This window comes from Lampetra fluviatilis, unplaced genomic scaffold (assembly GCF_964198595.1).
Source record: "Lampetra fluviatilis unplaced genomic scaffold, kcLamFluv1.1 SCAFFOLD_313, whole genome shotgun sequence".
Classification (NCBI taxonomy): domain Eukaryota; kingdom Metazoa; phylum Chordata; class Hyperoartia; order Petromyzontiformes; family Petromyzontidae; genus Lampetra; species Lampetra fluviatilis.
The window spans coordinates 4,871-29,036 of record NW_027621093.1 but is presented as its reverse complement, the minus strand read 5'-3'; the positions used below and the strand labels follow the sequence as shown (position 1 = coordinate 29,036).

General features: G+C 47.5%; 1 protein-coding gene across 1 annotated transcript; it reads right to left on the bottom strand.

The window, feature by feature from the left end:
• Nucleotides 1-762: 762 nt before the first annotated feature.
• Nucleotides 763-22,676, bottom strand: LOC144954753 (acidic phospholipase A2 DE-II-like). The gene is made up of 6 exons (XM_078885182.1): nt 22,643-22,676; nt 20,903-20,947; nt 20,650-20,779; nt 18,076-18,240; nt 8,075-8,187; nt 763-1,903 (listed from the first exon to the last, which is right to left on the bottom strand). The coding sequence occupies exons 1-6, from the start codon at nt 22,674-22,676 to the stop codon at nt 1,773-1,775; spliced, it is 618 nt and encodes a 205-aa protein (XP_078741308.1). The 3' UTR covers nt 763-1,772.
• Nucleotides 22,677-24,166: the final 1,490 nt, after the last annotated feature.

Genomic DNA, 24,166 nt, shown 5'->3' with positions numbered 1-24,166 from the left:
CCACCACGGCGCTTGTGCCAGGCTAGTCCCGGCAAAAACAACCTCCTACCTCCTCACGGTGCCGGACGGGCAACTTTGTGGTGGGCAGTGCTGTGGGGGGAGGGCCAATGCCCATTGGCCTCTCCCCTCATGGCGTCTGTGACCACCACAGCGGCTAAACGGGGGCTCTGGACGGGTGCGAGGGGCTGGTAACCCCTCCACCTTCAATTCATTACCACGAAACCACGACTGAAACATCTAACTAATAAGCTTGTGCCGGAGGCCCCGGGGGGACAGGCGTCTGTGACGTCTCCTGGCCAAACCCCAATTGGCGGAGCCAGGAGACGGAATCTTCACCCTCGGGGCTCCTCCAGAAACAACAGAAAGCCACTTCGTGTGGCCACGTGGAATGTTCGAACGCTCACTGCGGAGGAGAGGCTGCCGCTCCTCTGTCGGGAGCTGGACCGGTACCGCCTGGATCTCTGTGGCATTCAGGAGGTCCGGTGGACACACACGTACACAGACACACACACACAGACACTCAACCACACACACAGACACACACATATAGACACACACACGTACACACACATAGACACACACGTACACACACACACACTCAACCACACACGTACACACACAGACACACACACGTACACACACAGACACACAGACACTCAACCACACACACACAGACACACACACACACACACGTACAGACACACAGACAGACACACACACACGTACACACACACACACAGACACACACACAGACACTCAGAGTCAGATGCGAGGTGTTTATTTCCCAGACCCTCAACCACGGCAACTCGGCATACGGGTGACCGACTCCTGGCACAGGAACGTGGAATTTCCCGCAGTAGAAGCGGCTGTGGCTGCTGTGGTGGTGGTGGTCGTTGTTGTTGTTGTTGGCAGGCAACAGTCGCCAATGGAAGTTGCTGGTGACGGCAGTTGCCGGTAGAAGTTGATGGTAGAAGTTGATGGTAAAGTTGCTGGTAAAGTTGATGGTAGAAGTTGATGGTAGAAGTTGCCAGTTGCCGGTAGAAGTTGCCTGTAGAAGTTGATGGTAAAGTTGCAGGTAAAGTTGCAGGTAAAGTTGATGGTAAAGTTGCCAGTTGCCTGTAGAAGTTGATGGTAAAGTTGATGGTAAAGTTGCCGTTAAAGTTGATGGTAAAGTTGATGGTAAAGTTGCCAGTTGCCTGTAGAAGTTGATGGTAAAGTTGCTGGTAAAGTTGATGGTAGAAGTTGATGGTAGAAGTTGCCAGTTGCCGGTAGAAGTTGCCTGTAGAAGTTGATGGTAAAGTTGCAGGTAAAGTTGCAGGTAAAGTTGATGGTAAAGTTGCCAGTTGCCTGTAGAAGTTGATGGTAAAGTTGATGGTAAAGTTGCCGTTAAAGTTGATGGTAAAGTTGATGGTAAAGTTGCCAGTTGCCTGTAGAAGTTGATGGTAAAGTTGATGGCAAAGTTGATGGTAAAGTTGATGGTAAAGTTGATGGTAAAGTTGATGGTAAAGTTGCCAATTGCCTGTAGAAGTTGATGGTAAAGTTGATGGTAAAGTTGCCAGTTGCCTGTAGAAGTTGTGGTAAAGTTGATGGTAAAGTTGATGGTAAAGTTAATGGTAAAGTTGATGGTAAAGTTGCCAGTTGCCTGTAGAAGTTGCAGGAAAAGTTGATGGTAAAGTTGATGGTAAAGTTGATGGTAGAAGTTGCCAGTTGCCGTTAGAGTTGATGGTAAAGTTGATGGTAAAGTTGCTGGTAAAGTTGCCGGCGACTGGGCGTTAGAGGTCCCCCAGGCAGTGCGTGGCGGTGTCGACGGCGTAGAACTCGTCGTGATACTCGGCGCGAGAGAAGCAGTCGGCAGCGACACGGTCACACTCACACACGTGGGTCTGACACGCGTCACCCACGCCTGTAGTGACACACACACACACAGTCAGACACACACACACAGACACACACACACAGACACACACACACAGACACACACAGACACACACATAGACACGGTCACACACACACACGTGGGTCTGACACGCGTCACCCACGCCTGTAGTGACACACACACACACAGTCAGACACACACAGACACACACACACAGACACACACACACAGACACACACAGTCAGACACACACATAGACACACACACAGACACACACATAGACACGGTCACACTCACACACGTGGGTCTGACACGCGTCACCCACGCCTGTAGTGACACACACACACACAGTCAGACACACACAGACACACACACACAGACACACACAGTCAGACACACACAGACACACACATAGACACGGTCACACTCACACACGTGGGTCTGACACGCGTCACCCACGCCTGTAGTGACACACACACACACACAGTCAGACACACACAGACACACACACACAGACACACACAGTCAGACACACACAGACACACACATAGACACGGTCACACTCACACACGTGGGTCTGACACGCGTCACCCACGCCTGTAGTGACACACACACACACAGTCAGACACACACAGACACACACACAGACACACAGACACACACAGTCAGACACACACACACAGACACACACAGACACACACATAGACACGGTCACACTCACACACGTGGGTCTGACACGCGTCACCCACGCCTGTAGAGACACACACACACACACACAGTCAGACACACACAGACACACACACAGACACACAGACACACACAGTCAGACACACACACACAGACACACACAGACACACACATAGACACGGTCACACTCACACACGTGGGTCTGACACGCGTCACCCACGCCTGTAGTGACACACACACACACAGTCAGACACACACAGACACACACACAGACACACACATAGACACGGTCACACTCACACACGTGGGTCTGACACGCGTCACCCACGCCTGTAGAGACACACACACACACACACAGTCAGACACACACAGACACACACACAGACACACAGACACACACAGTCAGACACACACACACAGACACACACAGACACACACATAGACACGGTCACACTCACACACGTGGGTCTGACACGCGTCACCCACGCCTGTAGTGACACACACACACAGTCAGACACACACAGACACACACACAGACACACACATAGACACGGTCACACTCACACACGTGGGTCTGACACGCGTCACCCACGCCTGTAGTGACACACACACACACAGTCAGACACACACAGACACACACACAGACACACAGACACACACAGTCAGACACACACACACAGACACACACAGACACACACATAGACACGGTCACACTCACACACGTGGGTCTGACACGCGTCACCCACGCCTGTAGAGACACACACACACACAGTCAGACACACACAGACACACACACAGACACACACACAGACACACACACACAGACACACACATAGACACACACAGACACACACACAGACACACACATAGACACGGTCACACTCACACACGTGGGTCTGACACGCGTCACCCACGCCTGTAGAGACACACACACACACAGTCAGACACACACATAGACACGGTCACACTCACACACGTGGGTCTGACACGCGTCACCCACGCCTGTAGAGACACACACACACACAGTCAGACACACACAGACACACACACAGACACACACATAGACACGGTCACACTCACACACGTGGGTCTGACACGCGTCACCCACGCCTGTAGTGACACACACACACACAGTCAGACACACACAGACACACACACAGACACACACACATAGACACACACACAGACACACACATAGACACGGTCACACTCACACACGTGGGTCTGACACGCGTCACCCACGCCTGTAGTGACACACAGACACACACACAGTCAGACACACACAGACACACACACAGACACACACATAAACACACACACAGACACACACATAGACACGGTCACACTCACACACGTGGGTCTGACACGCGTCACCCACGCCTGTAGTGACACACACACACACACACAGTCAGACACACACAGACACACACACAGACACACACATAAACACACACACAGACACACACATAGACACGGTCACACTCACACACGTGGGTCTGACACGCGTCACCCACGCCTGTAGTGACACACACACACACACACAGTCAGACACACACAGACACACACACAGACACACACATAAACACACACACAGACACACACATAGACACGGTCACACTCACACACGTGGGTCTGACACGCGTCACCCACGCCTGTAGTGACACACACACACACAGTCAGACACACACACAGACACACACACAGTCACACACACAGACACACACATAGACACGGTCACACTCACACACGTGGGTCTGACACGCGTCACCCACGCCTGTAGTGACACACACACACACAGTCAGACACACACACAGACACACACACAGTCACACACACAGACACACACATAGACACGGTCACACTCACACACGTGGGTCTGACACGCGTCACCCACGCCTGTAGTGACACACACACACACAGTCAGACACACACACAGACACACACACAGTCACACACACGTGGTACACACACACACGTGGCACACACACACGTGGTACACACACACACGTGATCACACACACACACGTGATCACACACACGTGGTACACACACACACGTGATCACACACACGTGGTACACACACACGTGGTACACACACACACGTGATCTCACACACACGTGGTACACACACACACGTGGTACACACACGTGGTACACACACACGTGGTACACACACACGTGGTACACACACACACGTGGTACACACACACACGTGGTACACACACACACGTGGTACACACACACGTGGTACACACACACACGTGGTACACACACACACGTGGTACACACACACACGTGATCACACACACACACGTGATCACACACACGTGGTACACACACACGTGGTACACACACACACGTGATCTCACACACACGTGGTACACACACGTGGTACACACACACGTGGTACACACACACGTGGTACACACACACACGTGGTACACACACACACGTGGTACACACACACGTGGTACACACACACACGTGGTACACACACACACGTGGTACACACACACACGTGGCACACACACGTGATCACACACACACGTGGCACACACACACGTGATCTCACACACACGTGATCACACACACACGTGGCACACACACACGTGATCTCACACACACGTGGTACACACACGTGGTACACACACACACGTGATCTCACACACACGTGGCACACACACACGTGATCTCACACACACGTGGTACACACACGTGGTACACACACACACGTGATCACACACACACGTGGCACACACACACGTGATCTCACACACACGTGATCACACACACACGTGGCACACACACACGTGATCTCACACACACGTGATCACACACACACGTGGTACACACACACACGTGATCTCACACACACGTGATCACACACACACGTGATCACACACACACGTGATCTCACACACACGTGATCACACACACACGTGGCACACACACACACGTGATCTCACACACACGTGATCACACACACACGTGGCACACACACACGTGATCTCACACACACGTGGTACACACACGTGGTACACACACACACGTGATCTCACACACACGTGGCACACACACGTGGTACACACACACGTGGTACACACACACGTGGTACACACACACACGTGATCACACACACACGTGGTACACACACGTGGTACACACACACACGTGATCTCACACACACGTGGCACACACACGTGGTACACACACACGTGGTACACACACACACGTGGTACACACACACACGTGGCACACACACGTGGTACACACACACGTGGTACACACACACGTGGTACACACACACACGTGGCACACACACGTGGTACACACACACGTGGTACACACACGTGGTACACACACACGTGGTACACACACACGTGGTACACACACACGTGGTACACACACACACGTGGTACACACACACGTGGTACACACACGTGGCACACACACACACGTGGCACACACACGTGGTACACACACACGTGGTACACACACGTGGTACACACACACGTGGCACACACACGTGGTACACACACACGTGGTACACACACACGTGGTACACACACACACGTGGTACACACACACACACGTGGTACACACACACGTGGTACACACACGTGGCACACACACACACGTGGCACACACACGTGGTACACACACACACGTGATCTCACACACACGTGGTACACACACACACGTGGTACACACACACACGTGATCTCACACACACGTGATCTCACACACGTGGTACACACACACACGTGGTACACACACACACGTGATCACACACACACACGTGGTACACACACACGTGGTACACACACACACGTGGTACACACACACACGTGGTACACACACACACGTGGTACACACACACACGTGGTACACACACACGTGGTACACACACACACGTGGTACACACACACACGTGGTACACACACACGTGGTACACACACACGTGGTACACACACACACGTGGTACACACACACACGTGGTACACACACACGTGGTACACACACACACGTGGTACACACACACACGTGGTACACACACACGTGGTACACACACACACGTGGTACACACACACGTGGTACACACACACACGTGGTACACACACGTGGTACACACACACACACGTGGTACACACACACACGTGGTACACACACACGTGGTACACACACACACACGTGGTACACACACACACGTGATCACACACACACGTGGTACACACACGTGGTACACACACGTGGTACACACACGTGGTACACACACACACGTGATCACACACACGTGATCACACACACGTGATCACACACACGTGGTACACACACACACGTGGTACACACACACACGTGGTACACACACACACGTGGTACACACACACGTGGTACACACACACACGTGGTACACACACACACGTGGTACACACACACACGTGGTACACACACACACGTGGTACACACACACACGTGGTACACACACACACGTGGTACACACACGTGGTACACACACACACACGTGGTACACACACACACACGTGATCACACACACACACGTGGTACACACACACACGTGGTACACACACGTGGTACACACACACACGTGATCACACACACACGTGGTACACACACACGTGGTACACACACACACGTGGTACACACACACACGTGGTACACACACACACGTGATCACACACACGTGATCACACACACGTGGTACACACACGTGGTACACACACGTGGTACACACACACACGTGGTACACACACACACGTGGTACACACACACACGTGATCACACACACGTGATCACACACACGTGGTACACACACGCACGTGGTACACACACACACGTGGCACACACACACACGTGATCACACACACGTGGTACACACACACACGTGGTACACACACACACGTGGCACACACACACACGTGATCACACACACGTGATCACACACACGTGGTACACACACACACGTGGTACACACACACACGTGGTACACACACGTGGTACACACACACACGTGGTACACACACACACGTGATCACACACACGTGATCACACACACGTGGTACACACACGTGGTACACACACGTGGTACACACACACACGTGGTACACACACACACGTGGTACACACACACACGTGATCACACACACGTGATCACACACACGTGGTACACACACGCACGTGGTACACACACACACGTGGCACACACACACACGTGATCACACACACGTGGTACACACACACACGTGGTACACACACACACGTGGCACACACACACACGTGATCACACACACGTGATCACACACACGTGGTACACACACACACGTGGTACACACACACACGTGGTACACACACGTGGTACACACACACACGTGGTACACACACACACGTGGTACACACACACGTGGTACACACACACACGTGGTACACACACACGTGGTACACACACACACGTGGTACACACACACGTGGTACACACACACACGTGGTACTCACCACAGCTGACCACGTGGTCCACGCAGCTGAAATCGTAGCGGCGGAAGAACGGGTGGCAGGAGCCAATCAGCTGCTTGGCCTCAGCGTAGCACAAGTCGTGGGCCTGGCAACACCTACACACAACACACACATATAGTTAGCTAGTTAGTGCACTAGTTAGTGTACTAGTTAGTGCACTAACTAGTGCACTAGTTAACTAGTTAGTGCACTAGTTAGTGTACTAGTTAGTGTACTAGTTAACTAGTTAGTGCACTAGTTAGTGCACTAACTAGTGCACTAGTTAGTGTACTAGTTAACTAGTTAGTGCACTAGTTAGTGCACTAACTAGTGCACTAGTTAACTAGTTAGTGTACTAGTTAGTGCACTAGTTAGTGTACTAGTTAGTGCACTAACTAGTGCACTAGTTAACTAGTTAGTGTACTAGTTAGTGTACTAGTTAGTGTACTAGTTAGTGCACTAGTTAGTGTACGAGTTAGTGTACTAGTTAGTGTACTAGTTAGTGTACTAGTTAACTAGTTAGTGCACTAGTTAGTGCACTAGTTAGTGTACGAGTTAGTGTACTAGTTAGTGTACTAGTTAACTAGTTAGTGCACTAGTTAGTGTACTAGTTAGTGCACTAGTTAGTGTACTAGTTAGTGCACTAGTTAGTGTACTAGTTAACTAGTTAGTGTACTAGTTAGTGCACTAGTTAGTGCACTAGTTAGTGTACTAGTTAACTAGTTAGTGTACTAGTTAGTGTACTAGTTAGTGCACTAGTTAGTGTACTAGTTAGTGCACTAGTTAGTGTACTAGTTAACTAGTTAGTGTACTAGTTAGTGTACTAGTTAGTGCACTAGTTAGTGTACTAGTTAGTGCACTAGTTAGTGTACTAGTTAACTAGTTAGTGCACTAGTTAGTGTACTAGTTAGTGCACTAGTTAGTGTACTAGTTAACTAGTTAGTGTACTAGTTAGTGCACTAGTTAGTGCACTAGTTAGTGTACTAGTTAACTAGTTAGTGTACTAGTTAGTGCACTAGTTAGTGTACTAGTTAGTGTACTAGTTAGTGCACTAGTTAGTGTACTAGTTAGTGCACTAGTGTACTAGTTAGTGTACTAGTTAGTGTACTAGTTAGTGCACTAGTGTACTAGTTAGTGTACTAGTTAGTGCACTAGTTAGTGTACTAGTTAACTAGTTAGTGCACTAGTTAGTGCACTAGTTAGTGTACTAGTTAACTAGTTAGTGTACTAGTTAGTGCACTAGTTAGTGTACTAGTTAGTGTACTAGTTAGTGTACTAGTTAACTAGTTAGTGCACTAGTTAGTGTACTAGTTAGTGTACTAGTTAACTAGTTAGTGTACTAGTTAGTGTACTAGTGTACTAGTTAGTGTACTAGTTAGTGTACTAGTTAGTGTACTAGTTAGTGTACTAGTTAACTAGTTAGTGTACTAGTTAGTGTACTAGTTAGTGCACTAGTTAGTGTACTAGTTAGTGTACTAGTTAGTGTACTAGTTAGTGTACTAGTTAACTAGTTAGTGTACTAGTTAGTGTACTAGTTAGTGTACTAGTTAGTGTACTAGTTAACTAGTTAGTGCACTAGTTAGTGTACTAGTTAGTGCACTAGTTAGTGTACTAGTTAACTAGTTAGTGTACTAGTTAGTGCACTAGTTAGTGTACTAGTTAACTAGTTAGTGTACTAGTTAGTGCACTAGTTAGTGTACTAGTTAACTAGTTAGTGTACTAGTTAGTGTACTAGTTAGTGCACTAGTTAGTGTACTAGTTAGTGCACTAGTTAGTGTACTAGTTAACTAGTTAGTGTACTAGTTAGTGTACTAGTTAGTGCACTAGTTAGTGTACTAGTTAGTGCACTAGTTAGTGTACTAGTTAACTAGTTAGTGTACTAGTTAGTGCACTAGTTAGTGTACTAGTTAGTGTACTAGTTAACTAGTTAGTGTACTAGTTAGTGCACTAGTTAGTGTACTAGCTAACTAGTTAGTGTACTAGTTAGTGTACTAGTTAGTGCACTAGTTAGTGTACTAGTTAGTGTACTAGTTAGTGTACTAGTTAGTGTACTAGTTAACTAGTTAGTGTACTAGTTAGTGTACTAGTTAGTGCACTAGTTAGTGTACTAGTTAGTGTACTAGTTAGTGTACTAGTTAGTGTACTAGTTAACTAGTTAGTGTACTAGTTAGTGTACTAGTTAGTGCACTAGTTAGTGCACTAGTTAGTGTACTAGTTAGTGTACTAGTTAGTGTACTAGTTAGCTAGTTAGTGTACTAGTTAGTGCACTAGTTAGTGCACTAGTTAGTGCACTAGTTAGTGTACTAGTTAGTGTACTAGTTAACTAGTTAGTGCACTAGTTAGTGTACTAGTTAGTGCACTAGTTAGTGTACTAGTTAACTAGTTAGTGTACTAGTTAGTGCACTAGTTAGTGTACTAGTTAGTGCACTAGTTAGTGTACTAGTTAACTAGTTAGTGTACTAGTTAGTGCACTAGTTAGTGTACTAGTTAGTGTACTAGTTAACTAGTTAGTGTACTAGTTAGTGCACTAGTTAGTGCACTAGTTAGTGTACTAGTTAGTGTACTAGTTAACTAGTTAGTGTACTAGTTAGTGCACTAGTTAGTGCACTAGTTAGTGCACTAGTTAGTGTACTAGTTAGTGTACTAGTTAGTGCACTAGTTAGTGCACTAGTTAGTGTACTAGTTAACTAGTTAGTGTACTAGTTAGTGCACTAGTTAGTGTACTAGTTAGTGTACTAGTTAGTGCACTAGTTAGTGTACGAGTTAGTGCACTAGTTAGTGTACTAGTTAACTAGTTAGTGTACTAGTTAGTGCACTAGTTAGTGCACTAGTTAGTGTACTAGTTAACTAGTTAGTGTACTAGTTAGTGTACTAGTTAGTGCACTAGTTAGTGTACTAGTTAGTGCACTAGTTAGTGTACTAGTTAACTAGTTAGTGTACTAGTTAGTGCACTAGTTAGTGTACTAGTTAGTGTACTAGTTAACTAGTTAGTGCACTAGTTAGTGTACTAGTTAGTGCACTAGTTAGTGTACTAGTTAACTAGTTAGTGTACTAGTTAGTGCACTAGTTAGTGCACTAGTTAGTGTACTAGTTAACTAGTTAGTGTACTAGTTAGTGTACTAGTTAGTGCACTAGTTAGTGTACTAGTTAGTGTACTAGTTAGTGCACTAGTTAGTGTACGAGTTAGTGCACTAGTTAGTGTACTAGTTAACTAGTTAGTGTACTAGTTAGTGTACTAGTTAGTGTACTAGTTAACTAGTTAGTGTACTAGTTAGTGCACTAGTTAGTGTACTAGTTAACTAGTTAGTGTACTAGTTAGTGCACTAGTTAGTGTACTAGTTAGTGTACTAGTTAGTGCACTAGTTAGTGCACTAGTTAGTGTACTAGTTAGTGTACTAGTTAACTAGTTAGTGTACTAGTTAGTGTACTAGTTAGTGTACTAGTTAGTGTACTAGTTAACTAGTTAGTGCACTAGTTAGTGCACTAGTTAGTGTACTAGTTAACTAGTTAGTGCACTAGTTAGTGCACTAGTTAGTGTACTAGTTAACTAGTTAGTGTACTAGTTAGTGCACTAGTTAGTGTACTAGTTAGTGTACTAGTTAGTGTACTAGTTAACTAGTTAGTGCACTAGTTAGTGCACTAGTTAGTGTACTAGTTAACTAGTTAGTGTACTAGTTAGTGTACTAGTTAGTGTACTAGTTAGTGTACTAGTTAGTGTACTAGTTAACTAGTTAGTGTACTAGTTAGTGTGCTAGTTAGTGTACTAGTTAGTGTACTAGTTAGTGCACTAGTTAGTGTACTAGTTAGTGTACTAGTGTACTAGTTAGTGCACTAGTTAGTGTACTAGTTAGTGTACTAGTTAGTGTACTAGTTAGTGCACTAGTTAGTGTACTAGTTAGTGTACTAGTTAGTGTACTAGTTAGTGCACTAGTTAGTGTACTAGTTAACTAGTTAGTGTACTAGTTAGTGCACTAGTTAGTGTACTAGTTAACTAGTTAGTGTACTAGTTAGTGCACTAGTTAGTGCACTAGTTAGTGTACTAGTTAGTGCACTAGTTAGTGTACTAGTTAGTGCACTAGTTAGTGTACTAGTTAGTGTACTAGTTAGTGCACTAGTTAGTGTACTAGTTAACTAGTTAGTGTACTAGTTAGTGCACTAGTTAGTGTACTAGTTAGTGCACTAGTTAGTGTACTAGTTAACTAGTTAGTGTACTAGTTAGTGTACTAGTTAGTGCACTAGTTAGTGTACTAGTTAGTGCACTAGTTAGTGTACTAGTTAACTAGTTAGTGTACTAGTTAGTGTACTAGTTAGTGCACTAGTTAGTGTACTAGTTAACTAGTTAGTGTACTAGTTAGTGCACTAGTTAGTGTACTAGTTAGTGTACTAGTTAGTGTACTAGTTAGTGCACTAGTTAGTGTACTAGTTAACTAGTTAGTGTACTAGTTAGTGCACTAGTTAGTGTACTAGTTAGTGTACTAGTTAGTGTACTAGTGTACTAGTTAGTGCACTAGTTAGTGTACTAGTTAGTGTACTAGTGTACTAGTTAGTGCACTAGTTAGTGTACTAGTTAGTGTACTAGTGTACTAGTTAGTGCACTAGTTAGTGTACTAGTTAGTGTACTAGTTAGTGCACTAGTTAGTGTACTAGTTAGTGCACTAGTTAGTGCACTAGTTAGTGCACTAGTTAGTGTACTAGTTAGTGCACTAGTTAGTGCACTAGTTAGTGTACTAGTTAACTAGTTAGTGCACTAGTTAGTGCACTAGTTAGTGTACTAGTTAGTGTACTAGTTAGTGTACTAGTTAGTGCACTAGTTAGTGTACTAGTTAGTGCACTAGTTAGTGTACTAGTTAGTGCACTAGTTAGTGTACTAGTTAACTAGTTAGTGTACTAGTTAGTGCACTAGTTAGTGTACTAGTTAGTGCACTAGTTAGTGTACTAGTTAGTGTACTAGTTAGTGCACTAGTTAGTGTACTAGTTAGTGCACTAGTTAGTGTACTAGTTAGTGCACTAGTTAGTGTACTAGTTAACTAGTTAGTGTACTAGTTAGTGTGCTAGTTAGTGCACTAGTTAGTGTACTAGTTAGTGCACTAGTTAGTGCACTAGTTAGTGTACTAGTTAGTGCACTAGTTAGTGTACTAGTTAGTGCACTAGTTAGTGTACTAGTTAGTGCACTAGTTAGTGTACTAGTTAGTGTACTAGTTAGTGCACTAGTTAGTGTACTAGTTAGTGTACTAGTTAGTGCACTAGTTAGTGTACTAGTTAGTGCACTAGTTAGTGTACTAGTTAGTGCACTAGTTAGTGTACTAGTTAGTGCACTAGTTAGTGTACTAGTTAGTGCACTAGTTAGTGTACTAGTTAACTAGTTAGTGTACTAGTTAGTGTACTAGTTAACTAGTTAGTGCACTAGTTAGTGCACTAGTTAGTGTACTAGTTAGTGCACTAGTTAGTGCACTAGTTAGTGCACTAGTTAGTGTACTAGTTAACTAGTTAGTGCACTAGTTAGTGCACTAGTTAGTGTACTAGTTAGTGCACTAGTTAGTGTACTAGTTAGTGCACTAGTTAGTGCACTAGTTAGTGTACTAGTTAGTGCACTAGTTAGTGTACTAGTTAGTGTACTAGTTAGTGCACTAGTTAGTGTACTAGTTAGTGTACTAGTTAGTGTACTAGTTAGTGCACTAGTTAGTGTACTAGCTAACTAGTTAGTGTACTAGTTAGTGCACTAGTTAGTGTACTAGTTAGTGTACTAGTTAGTGTACTAGTTAGTGTACTAGTTAACTAGTTAGTGCACTAGTTAGTGCACTAGTTAGTGTACTAGTTAGTGCACTAGTTAGTGTACTAGTGCACTAGTTAGTGCACTAGTTAGTGTACTAGTTAGTGCACTAGTTAGTGTACTAGTTAGTGCACTAGTTAGTGTACTAGTTAGTGCACTAGTTAGTGTACTAGTTAGTGTACTAGTTAACTAGTTAGTGCACTAGTTAGTGCACTAGTTAGTGCACTAGTTAGTGTACTAGTTAGTGTACTAGTTAACTAGTTAGTGCACTAGTTAGTGCACTAGTTAGTGCACTAGTTAGTGCACTAGTTAGTGTACTAGTTAACTAGTTAGTGCACTAGTTAGTGCACTAGTTAGTGTACTAGTTAGTGCACTAGTTAGTGTACTAGTTAGTGTACTAGTTAGTGTACTAGTTAACTAGTTAGTGTACTAGTTAGTGTGCTAGTTAACTAGTTAGTGCACTAGTTAGTGTACTAGTTAGTGTACTAGTTAACTAGTTAGTGCACTAGTTAGTGCACTAGTTAGTGCACTAGTTAGTGTACTAGTTAGTGTACTAGTTAACTAGTTAGTGCACTAGTTAGTGCACTAGTTAGTGTACTAGTTAGTGCACTAGTTAGTGTACTAGTTAGTGTACTAGTTAGTGCACTAGTTAGTGTACTAGTTAGTGTACTAGTTAACTAGTTAGTGCACTAGTTAGTGCACTAGTTAGTGTACTAGTTAGTGTACTAGTTAGTGCACTAGTTAGTGTACTAGTTAGTGTACTAGTTAGTGCACTAGTTAGTGTACTAGTTAGTGTACTAGTTAACTAGTTAGTGCACTAGTTAGTGCACTAGTTAGTGTACTAGTTAGTGTACTAGTTAGTGTACTAGTTAGTGTACTAGTTAACTAGTTAGTGCACTAGTTAGTGTACTAGTTAGTGCACTAGTTAGTGTACTAGTTAGTGTACTAGTTAACTAGTTAGTGCACTAGTTAGTGTACTAGTTAACTAGTTAGTGTACTAGTTAGTGTACTAGTTAGTGTACTAGTTAGTGTACTAGTTAACTAGTTAGTGCACTAGTTAGTGTACTAGTTAACTAGTTAGTGCACTAGTTAGTGTACTAGTTAACTAGTTAGTGCACTAGTTAGTGTACTAGTGTACTAGTTAGTGTACTAGTTAGTGTACTAGTTAGTGTACTAGTTAACTAGTTAGTGCACTAGTTAGTGTACTAGTTAGTGTACTAGTTAGTGTACTAGTTAACTAGTTAGTGTACTAGTTAACTAACTAGTTAACTAACTAGTACACTAACTAGTTAACTAGTTAGTGTACTAGTTAGTGTACTAGTTAGTGTACTAGTTAGTGTACTAGTTAGTGTACTAGTGTACTAGTTAGTGCACTAGTTAGTGTACTAGTTAACTAGTTAGTGCACTAGTTAGTGTACTAGTTAGTGTACTAGTTAGTGTACTAGTTAACTAGTTAGTGTACTAGTTAACTAACTAGTTAACTAGTTAGTGTACTAGTTAGTGTACTAGTTAGTGTACTAGTTAGTGTACTAGTTAGTGTGCTAGTTAGTGTACTAGTTAACTAGTTAGTGTACTAGTTAGTGCACTAGTTAGTGTACTAGTTAGTGCACTAGTTAGTGTACTAGTTAGTGTACTAGCTAACTAGTTAGTGCACTAGTTAGTGTACTAGTGTACTAGTTAGTGTACTAGTTAACTAGTTAGTGTACTAGTTAGTGTACTAGTTAGTGTACTAGTTAACTAGTTAGTGTACTAGTTAACTAGTTAGTGTACTAGTTAGTGCACTAGTTAGTGTACTAGCTAACTAGTTAGTGCACTAGTTAGTGTACTAGTTAACTAGTTAGTGCACTAGTTAGTGTACTAGTTAGTGTACTAGTTAGTGTACTAGTTAGTGTACTAGTTAGTGTACTAGTTAGTGCACTAGTTAGTGTACTAGTTAGTGTACTAGTTAACTAGTTAGTGCACTAGTTAGTGTACTAGTGTACTAGTTAGTGTACTCGTTAGTGTACTAGTTAGTGTACTAGTGTACTAGTTAGTGTACTAGTTAGTTAACTAGTTAGTGTACTAGTTAGTGTACTAGTGTACTAGTTAGTGTACTAGTTAGTGTACTAGTTAGTGTACTAGTGTACTAGTTAGTGTACTAGTTAACTAGTTAGTGCACTAGTTAGTGCACTAGTTAGTGTACTAGTTAGTGCACTAGTTAGTGTACTAGTTAGTGTACTAGCTAACTAGTTAGTGCACTAGTTAGTGTACTAGTGTACTAGTTAGTGTACTAGTTAACTAGTTAGTGTACTAGTTAGTGTACTAGTTAGTGTACTAGTTAGTGCACTAGTTAGTGTACTAGTTAGTGTACTAGCTAACTAGTTAGTGCACTAGTTAGTGTACTAGTTAACTAGTTAGTGTACTAGTTAGTGTACTAGTTAGTGTACTAGTTAGTGTACTAGTTAACTAGTTAGTGCACTAGTTAGTGTACTAGTTAGTGCACTAGTTAGTGTACTAGTTAGTGTACTAGTTAGTGTACTAGTTAGTGTACTAGTTAACTAGTTAGTGTACTAGTTAACTAACTAGTTAACTAGTTAGTGTACTAGTTAGTGTACTAGTTAGTGTACTAGTTAGTGTACTAGTTAGTGTACTAGTTAACTAGTTAGTGTACTAGTTAGTGCACTAGTTAGTGTACTAGTTAGTGCACTAGTTAGTGTACTAGTTAGTGTACTAGCTAACTAGTTAGTGCACTAGTTAGTGTACTAGTTAGTGTACTAGTTAACTAGTTAGTGTACTAGTTAGTGTACTAGTTAGTGTACTAGTTAACTAGTTAGTGTACTAGTTAACTAGTTAGTGTACTAGTTAGTGCACTAGTTAGTGTACTAGCTAACTAGTTAGTGCACTAGTTAGTGTACTAGTTAACTAGTTAGTGCACTAGTTAGTGTACTAGTTAGTGTACTAGTTAGTGTACTAGTTAGTGCACTAGTTAGTGTACTAGTTAACTAGTTAGTGTACTAGTTAGTGTACTAGTTAGTGCACTAGTTAGTGTACTAGTTAGTGTACTAGTTAACTAGTTAGTGCACTAGTTAGTGTACTAGTGTACTAGTTAGTGTACTCGTTAGTGTACTAGTTAGTGTACTAGTGTACTAGTTAGTGTACTAGTTAACTAGTTAGTGCACTAGTTAGTGCACTAGTTAGTGTACTAGTTAGTTAACTAGTTAGTGTACTAGTTAGTGTACTAGTGTACTAGTTAGTGTACTAGTTAGTGTACTAGTTAGTGTACTAGTGTACTAGTTAGTGTACTAGTTAACTAGTTAGTGCACTAGTTAGTGCACTAGTTAGTGTACTAGTTAGTTAACTAGTTAGTGTACTAGTTAGTGTACTAGTGTACTAGTTAGTGTACTAGTTAGTGTACTAGTGTACTAGTTAGTGCACTAGTTAGTGCACTAGTGTACTAGTTAGTGTACTAGTTAACTAGTTAGTGCACTAGTTAGTGTACTAGTGTACTAGTTAGTGTACTAGTTAACTAGTTAGTGCACTAGTTAGTGTACTAGTTAGTGTACTAGTTAGTGTACTAGTTAGTGTACTAGTTAACTAGTTAGTGCACTAGTTAGTGTACTAGTTAGTGTACTAGTTAGTGTACTAGTTAGTGTACTAGTTAACTAGTTAGTGTACTCGTTAGTGCACTAGTTAGTGTACTAGTTAGTGTACTAGTTAGTGTACTAGTTAACTAGTTAGTGCACTAGTTAGTGTACTAGTTAGTGCACTAGTTAGTGTACTAGTTAGTGTACTAGTTAGTGTACTAGTTAACTAGTTAGTGTACTAGTTAGTGCACTAGTTAGTGTACTAGTGTACTAGTTAGTGTACTAGCTAACTAGTTAGTGCACTAGTTAGTGTACTAGTGTACTAGTTAGTGTACTAGTTAACTAGTTAGTGTACTAGTTAGTGTACTAGTTAGTGTACTAGTTAGTGTACTAGTTAACTAGTTAGTGTGCTAGTTAACTAGTTAGTGTACTAGTTAGTGTACTAGTTAGTGTACTAGCTAACTAGTTAGTGCACTAGTTAGTGTACTAGTTAGTGTACTAGTTAGTGTACTAGTTAACTAACTAGTTAACTAGTTAGTGTACTAGTTAGTGTACTAGTTAGTGTACTAGTTAACTAACTAGTTAACTAGTTAGTGTACTAGTTAGTGTACTAGTTAGTGTACTAGCTAACTAGTTAGTGTACTAGTTAGTGTACTAGTTAGTGTACTAACCTGTCCAGGTCATCCAGGGGTTGACCCCACCCACCGAAACCACAGTAGCACCCGTAGCGAGTGAAGGTCATCAGCGGCCACGAGTTCGGCATCGTGCACACCAGCAGCTGGCGGAACTGGGACAGCGATCGGGGGGGGTGGGGGGGTGGTTGGGGGGGTGGGGGGCTGGGGGGGGGTGGGGGGGTGGGACACGGGGGGGGGGGTGAGACAGAGGGGACACGGAGTGATCATCAACACAATTACGATAATTGGTTTTTAACCCTTCTATCTGGCAACAAAACTGACACCTTTTTTACAAGGAGTCATGTTTGCATAGACCACAATACCTGCAGCGGTAATGCAAACAAAACACACAACTCTGATAATGTATGTGCACTGTCCTTGAAGTTGATTGGTCCACACCCGAGACAGCTTTCCTTAGAGCCTAGTCTCACATGGTCCTTGAAGTTGATTGGTCCACACCCGAGACAGCTTTGCTTAGAGCCTAGTCTCACATGGTCCTTGAAGTTGATTGGTCCACACCCGAGACAGCTTTCCTTAGAGCCTAGTCTCACATGGTCCTTGAAGTTGATTGGTCCACACCAGAGACAGCTTTCCTTAGAGCCTAGTCTCACATGGTCCTTGAAGTTGATTGGTCCACACCAGAGACAGCTTTCCTTAGAGCCTAGTCTCACATGGTCCTTGAAGTTGATTGGTCCACACCCGAGACAGCTTTCCTTAGAGCCTAGTCTCACATGGTCATTGAAGTTGATTGGTCCACACCCGAGACAGCTTTCCTTAGAGCCTAGTCTCACATGGTCCTTGAAGTTGATTGGTCCACACCCGAGACAGCTTTCCTTAGAGCCCAGTCTCACATGGTCCTTGAAGTTGATTGGTCCACACCCGAGACAGCTTTCCTTAGAGCCTAGTCTCACATGGTCCTTGAAGTTGATTGGTCCACACCCGAGACAGCTTTCCTTAGAGCCTAGTCTCACATGGTCCTTGAAGTTGATTGGTCCACACACGAGACAGCTTTCCTTAGAGCCTAGTCTCACATGGTCCTTGAAGTTGATTGGTCCACACCCGAGACAGCTTTCCTTAGAGCCCAGTCTCACATGGTCCTTGAAGTTGATTGGTCCACACCCGAGACAGCTTTCCTTAGAGCCTAGTCTCACATGGTCCTTGAAGTTGATTGGTCCACACCCGAGACAGCTTTCCTTAGAGCCTAGTCTCACATGGTCCTTGAAGTTGATTGGTCCACACCCGAGACAGCTTTCCTTAGAGCCCAGTCTCACATGGTCCTTGAAGTTGATTGGTCCACACCCGAGACAGCTTTCCTTAGAGCCTAGTCTCACATGGTCCTTGAAGTTGATTGGTCCACACCCGAGACAGCTTTCCTTAGAGCCTAGTCTCACATGGTCCTTGAAGTTGATTGGTCCACACCCGAGACAGCTTTCCTTAGAGCCTAGTCTCACATGGTCATTGAAGTTGATTGGTCCACACCCGAGACAGCTTTCCTTAGAGCCTAGTCTCACATGGTCCCTTGAAGTTGATTGGTCCACACCCGAGACAGCTTTCCTTAGAGCCCAGTCTCACATGGTCCTTGAAGTTGATTGGTCCACACCCGAGACAGCTTTCCTTAGAGCCTAGTCTCACATGGTCCTTGAAGTTGATTGGTCCACACCCGAGACAGCTTTCCTTAGAGCCTAGTCTCACATGGTCATTGAAGTTGATTGGTCCACACCCGAGACAGCTTTCCTTAGAGCCTAGTCTCACATGGTCCTTGAAGTTGATTGGTCCACACACGAGACAGCTTTCCTTAGAGCCTAGTCTCACATGGTCCTTGAAGTTGATTGGTCCACACCCGAGACAGCTTTCCTTAGAGCCCAGTCTCACATGGTCCTTGAAGTTGATTGGTCCACACCCCGAGACAGCTTTCCTTAGAGCCTAGTCTCACATGGTCCTTGAAGTTGATTGGTCCACACCCGAGACAGCTTTCCTTAGAGCCTAGTCTCACATGGGTTGGACCAGATTACGCCAAAAGGCGCACAACTCAAAGACAACGCACCATCAGAGTATGAGAGCTCGGGGTTAAGCATTTACACCATTGGAACCTCATTTGCCGGTAGCAAAATATGATAATTGGTTTTTTACCCTTCTATCTGGCAACAAAAGTGACACCTTTTTTACAAGGAGTCATGTTTGCATAGACCACAATACCTGCGGTCGTAATGCGCCTTTTGGCGTCATCTGGTCCAACACCGTGTGAGACTAGGCTCTAAGGAAAGCTGTCTCGGGTGTGGACCAATCAACTTCAAGGACAGTACATACATTATCAGAGTTGTGTGTTTTGTTTGCATTACGACCGCAGGTATTGTGGTCTATGCAAACATGACTCCTTGTAAAAAAGGTGTCACTTTTGTTGCCACGTAGAAGGGTAAACAAACAATTATCATATTTTTTACTGGCAAATGAGGTTCCCATCGAATCAACACAATTGTCAATGGCAATTGACGTCATCGGCGGCAGGGTCGTATGTGACGTCATCGGTGTGGGGTCGTCCGTGACGTCATCGGTGTGGGGGTCGTCCGTGACGTCATCGGTGTGGGGTCGTCTGTGGCCGTGACGTCACAGGAGCCGTCGTTTGCGACGTCGTCGGAGTGGGGGTCGCCTGTGACGTCGTCGTCGGAGGCGTCGTCTATGACATCATCGGTGTGGGGGTCGTCTGTGACGTCACCCGAGGCGTCGTCCGTGACGTCACGGGAGGCGTCGTTTGTGACGTCACGGGAGGCGAGTAACCACGTGGTGTTGGTGGTGGAGGGGGGGGGGCTGGTGGGGGGTGGGGCACCTCCATTGGCGCTTGGGGCGGACGCCGAGAGGAGGCCCAGCAAGCCTGCGGGGGGGGGGGTGAGGGGGGGGGCGGGGGGGGGTGAGGGGGGGGGTGAGGGGGGGGAGGGGGGGGGGTGAGGGGGGGGTGAGGGGGGGGGGTGAGGGAGGGGGGTGAGGGGGGGGGTGAGGGGGGGGGGCGGGGGGGGGTGAGGGGGGGGGGGTGAGGGGGGGGGTGAGGGGGGGGGGCAGGGGGGGTGAGGGGGGGGGGCAGGGGGGGGTGAGGGGGGGGGCAGGGGGGGTGAGGGGGGGGGCAGGGGGGGTGAGGGGGGGGGTGAGGGGGGGGGGGGCCAGGGGGGGGTGAGGGGGGGGGGTGAGGGGTGGGGGGTGAGGGGGGGGGGTGAGGGGGGGTGAGGGGGGGGGCAGGGGGGGGGGTGAGGGGTGGGGGGTGAGGGGGGGGGGAGGGGGGGTGAGGGGGGGGGGAGGGGGGGGGCAGGGGGTGAGGTGAGGGGGGGGCAGGCGGGGGTGAGGGGGGGGTGAGGGGGGGGAGGGGGGGCAGGGGGGGGGTGAGGGGGGGTGAGGGGTGGGGGGTGAGGGGGGGGTGAGGGGGGGTGAGGGGGGGGGAGGGGGGGGCAGGGGGGGTGAGGGGGGGGGCAGGGGGGGTGAGGGGGGGGTGAGGGGGGGGGTGAGGGGGGGGGCGGGGGGGGGGGTGAGGGGGGGGTGAGGGGGGGTGAGGGGGGGTGAGGGGGGGGGCGGGGGGGGGCGGGGGGGGGTGAGGGGGGGGGTGAGGGGGGGTGAGGGGGGGGGGTGAGGGGGGTGAGGGGGGGGGGTGAGGGGGGGTGAGGGGGGGGGGCAGGGGGGGGGGGGTGAGGGGAGGCGAGGGGGGGGTCACAGAGGGCAGATTCACGTGGCAGACCCAGCAGGTGCCACGGGTTGTACTGCTGTGCCAGGCTAGGTGCATGAGGAGGAGGTCACGTGACAGACCCTGCAGGTGCCACGGGTTGTACTGCTGTGCCAGGCTAGGTGCATGAGGTCACGTGACAGACCCTGCAGGTGCCACGGGTTGACTGCTGTGCCAGGCTAGGTGCATGAGGAGGAGGTCACGTGACAGACCCTGCAGGTGCCACGGGTTGACTGCTGTGCCAGGCTAGGTGCACGAGGTCACGGGACAGACCCTGCAGGTGCCACGGGTTGACTGCTGTGCCAGGCTAGGTGCATGAGCTCACGTGGCAGACCCTGCAGGTGCCACGGGTTGACTGCTGTGCCAGGCTAGGTGCATGAGCTCACGTGGCAGACCCTGCAGGTGCCACGGGTTGACTGCTGTGCCAGGCTAGGTGCATGAGCTCACGTGGCAGACCCTGCAGGTGCCACGGGTTGACTGCTGTGCCAGGCTAGGTGCATGAGCTCACGTGGCAGACCCTGCAGGTGCCACGGGTTGACTGCTGTGCCAGGCTAGGTGCATGAGCTCACGTGGCAAACCCTGCAGGTGCCACGGGTTGACTGCTGTGCCAGGCTAGGTGCATGAGCTCACGTGGCAGACCCTGCAGGTGCCACGGGTTGACTGCTGTGCCAGGCTAGGTGCATGAGCTCACGTGGCAGACCCTGCAGGTGCCACGGGTTGACTGCTGTGCCATGCTAGGTGCGTGAGCTCACGTGGCAGACCCTGCAGGTGCCACGGGTTGTACTGCTGTGCCAGGCTAGGTGCATGAGGCGACTGTTTAAGGCAGAAAGTGAAACATGAATTTGCAAGTTTCCCACTCACCGAGCAGGGAGAGCGACGTGGAGAGAAGACCCATCGTGCTGATGGTGATGGTGGTGATGGTGCTGATGGTGGTGATGGTGGTGATGGTGGTGGTGGTGATGATGGTGGTGATGGTGGTGGTGCTGATGGTGGTGCTGATGGGTGATGGTGGTGGTGATGCTGATGGTGGTGATGGTGATGGTGGTGGTGATGGTGCTGGTGATGCTGATGGTGGTGGTGATGGGTGGTTGTGATGGTGGTGATGGTGGTGTTGAAGATGCCACATGGCTGTGAGTCGCGGTATTTATACACCACCACCACCACCCTCACCACACCACCACCACCACACCCACCATCAACACCACACCCACCCCCACCCCCACTATCACCACCACCACCACACCCACCCCCACCCCCACTATCACCACCACCCCATCACCACCCCCACCACCACTACCACCCCCATCACGCCCACCACCACCCCCACCACCACCACCCCACTCCCACCATCACCATCACCCCCATCACCCTCACCATCACCACCACCCACATCACTACCACCCCATCACCACCACCCCTACCACCATCACCATCACCACCACCCCCACCACCATCACCATCACCACCACCCCCATCACCACCACCCCCATCATCACCATCACTATCACCACTACCCCCATCACCACCACCCCTACCACCATCACCACCACCCCCACCACCATCACCATCACCACCACCCCCACCACCATCACCCCATCACCCCCTCACCATCACCACCACCCACATCACCACCACCCCATCACCACCACCCCTACCACCATCACCATCACCACCACCCCCACCACCACCCCCACCACCATCACCATCACCCCCATCACCACCACCCCCATCACCACCATCACTATCACCACTACCCCCATCACCACCACCCCTACCACCCCACCATCACCATCACCACCACCCCCAACACCATCACCCCCCATCACCCCCATCACCCCACACCCACCATAACCCCATCACCCCCACCATCACCACCATCACCACCATCACCACCACCACCACCACCACCCCCATCACCACCACCACCCCCACCACCACCCCCCATCACCACCACCCCCACGACCCCCATCACCCACCCATCACCACCACCACCCCCACCACCACCCCCATCACCACCACCATCACCACCATCACCACCACCCCCACCACCACCCCCATCACCACCACCATCACCACCACCACCACCACCCCCCATCACCACCATCACCATCACCACCACCCCCACCACCACCCCCATCACCACCACCACCCCCCATCACCACCATCACCATCACCACCACCCCCACACCACCACCCCCATCACCACCACCCCCACCACCCCCATCACCACCACCCCCTCACCCACCCCCCCATCACCACCACCATCACCACCATCACCACCACCCCCACCACCACCCCCATCACCACCACCATCACCACCACCACCACCACCCCCCATCACCACCATCACCATCACCACCACCCCCACCACCACCCCCATCACCA

What these genes read in the sequence shown, in the direction of transcription:
- LOC144954753 (XM_078885182.1), bottom strand. Translation starts at nt 22,676, where the DNA reads ATGGGTCTTCTCTCCACGTCGCTCTCCCTGCTCG. An exon ending in CGCCCCAAGCGCCAATGGAG is followed by an intron (nt 20,780 to 20,902) that starts GTGCCCCACCCC and finishes GTGACGTCACAG; the next exon opens with ACGACCCCCACACCGATGAT. An exon ending in GGACCACGTGGTCAGCTGTG is followed by an intron (nt 1,904 to 8,074) that starts GTGAGTACCACG and finishes GTGTCACTACAG; the next exon opens with GCGTGGGTGACGCGTGTCAG.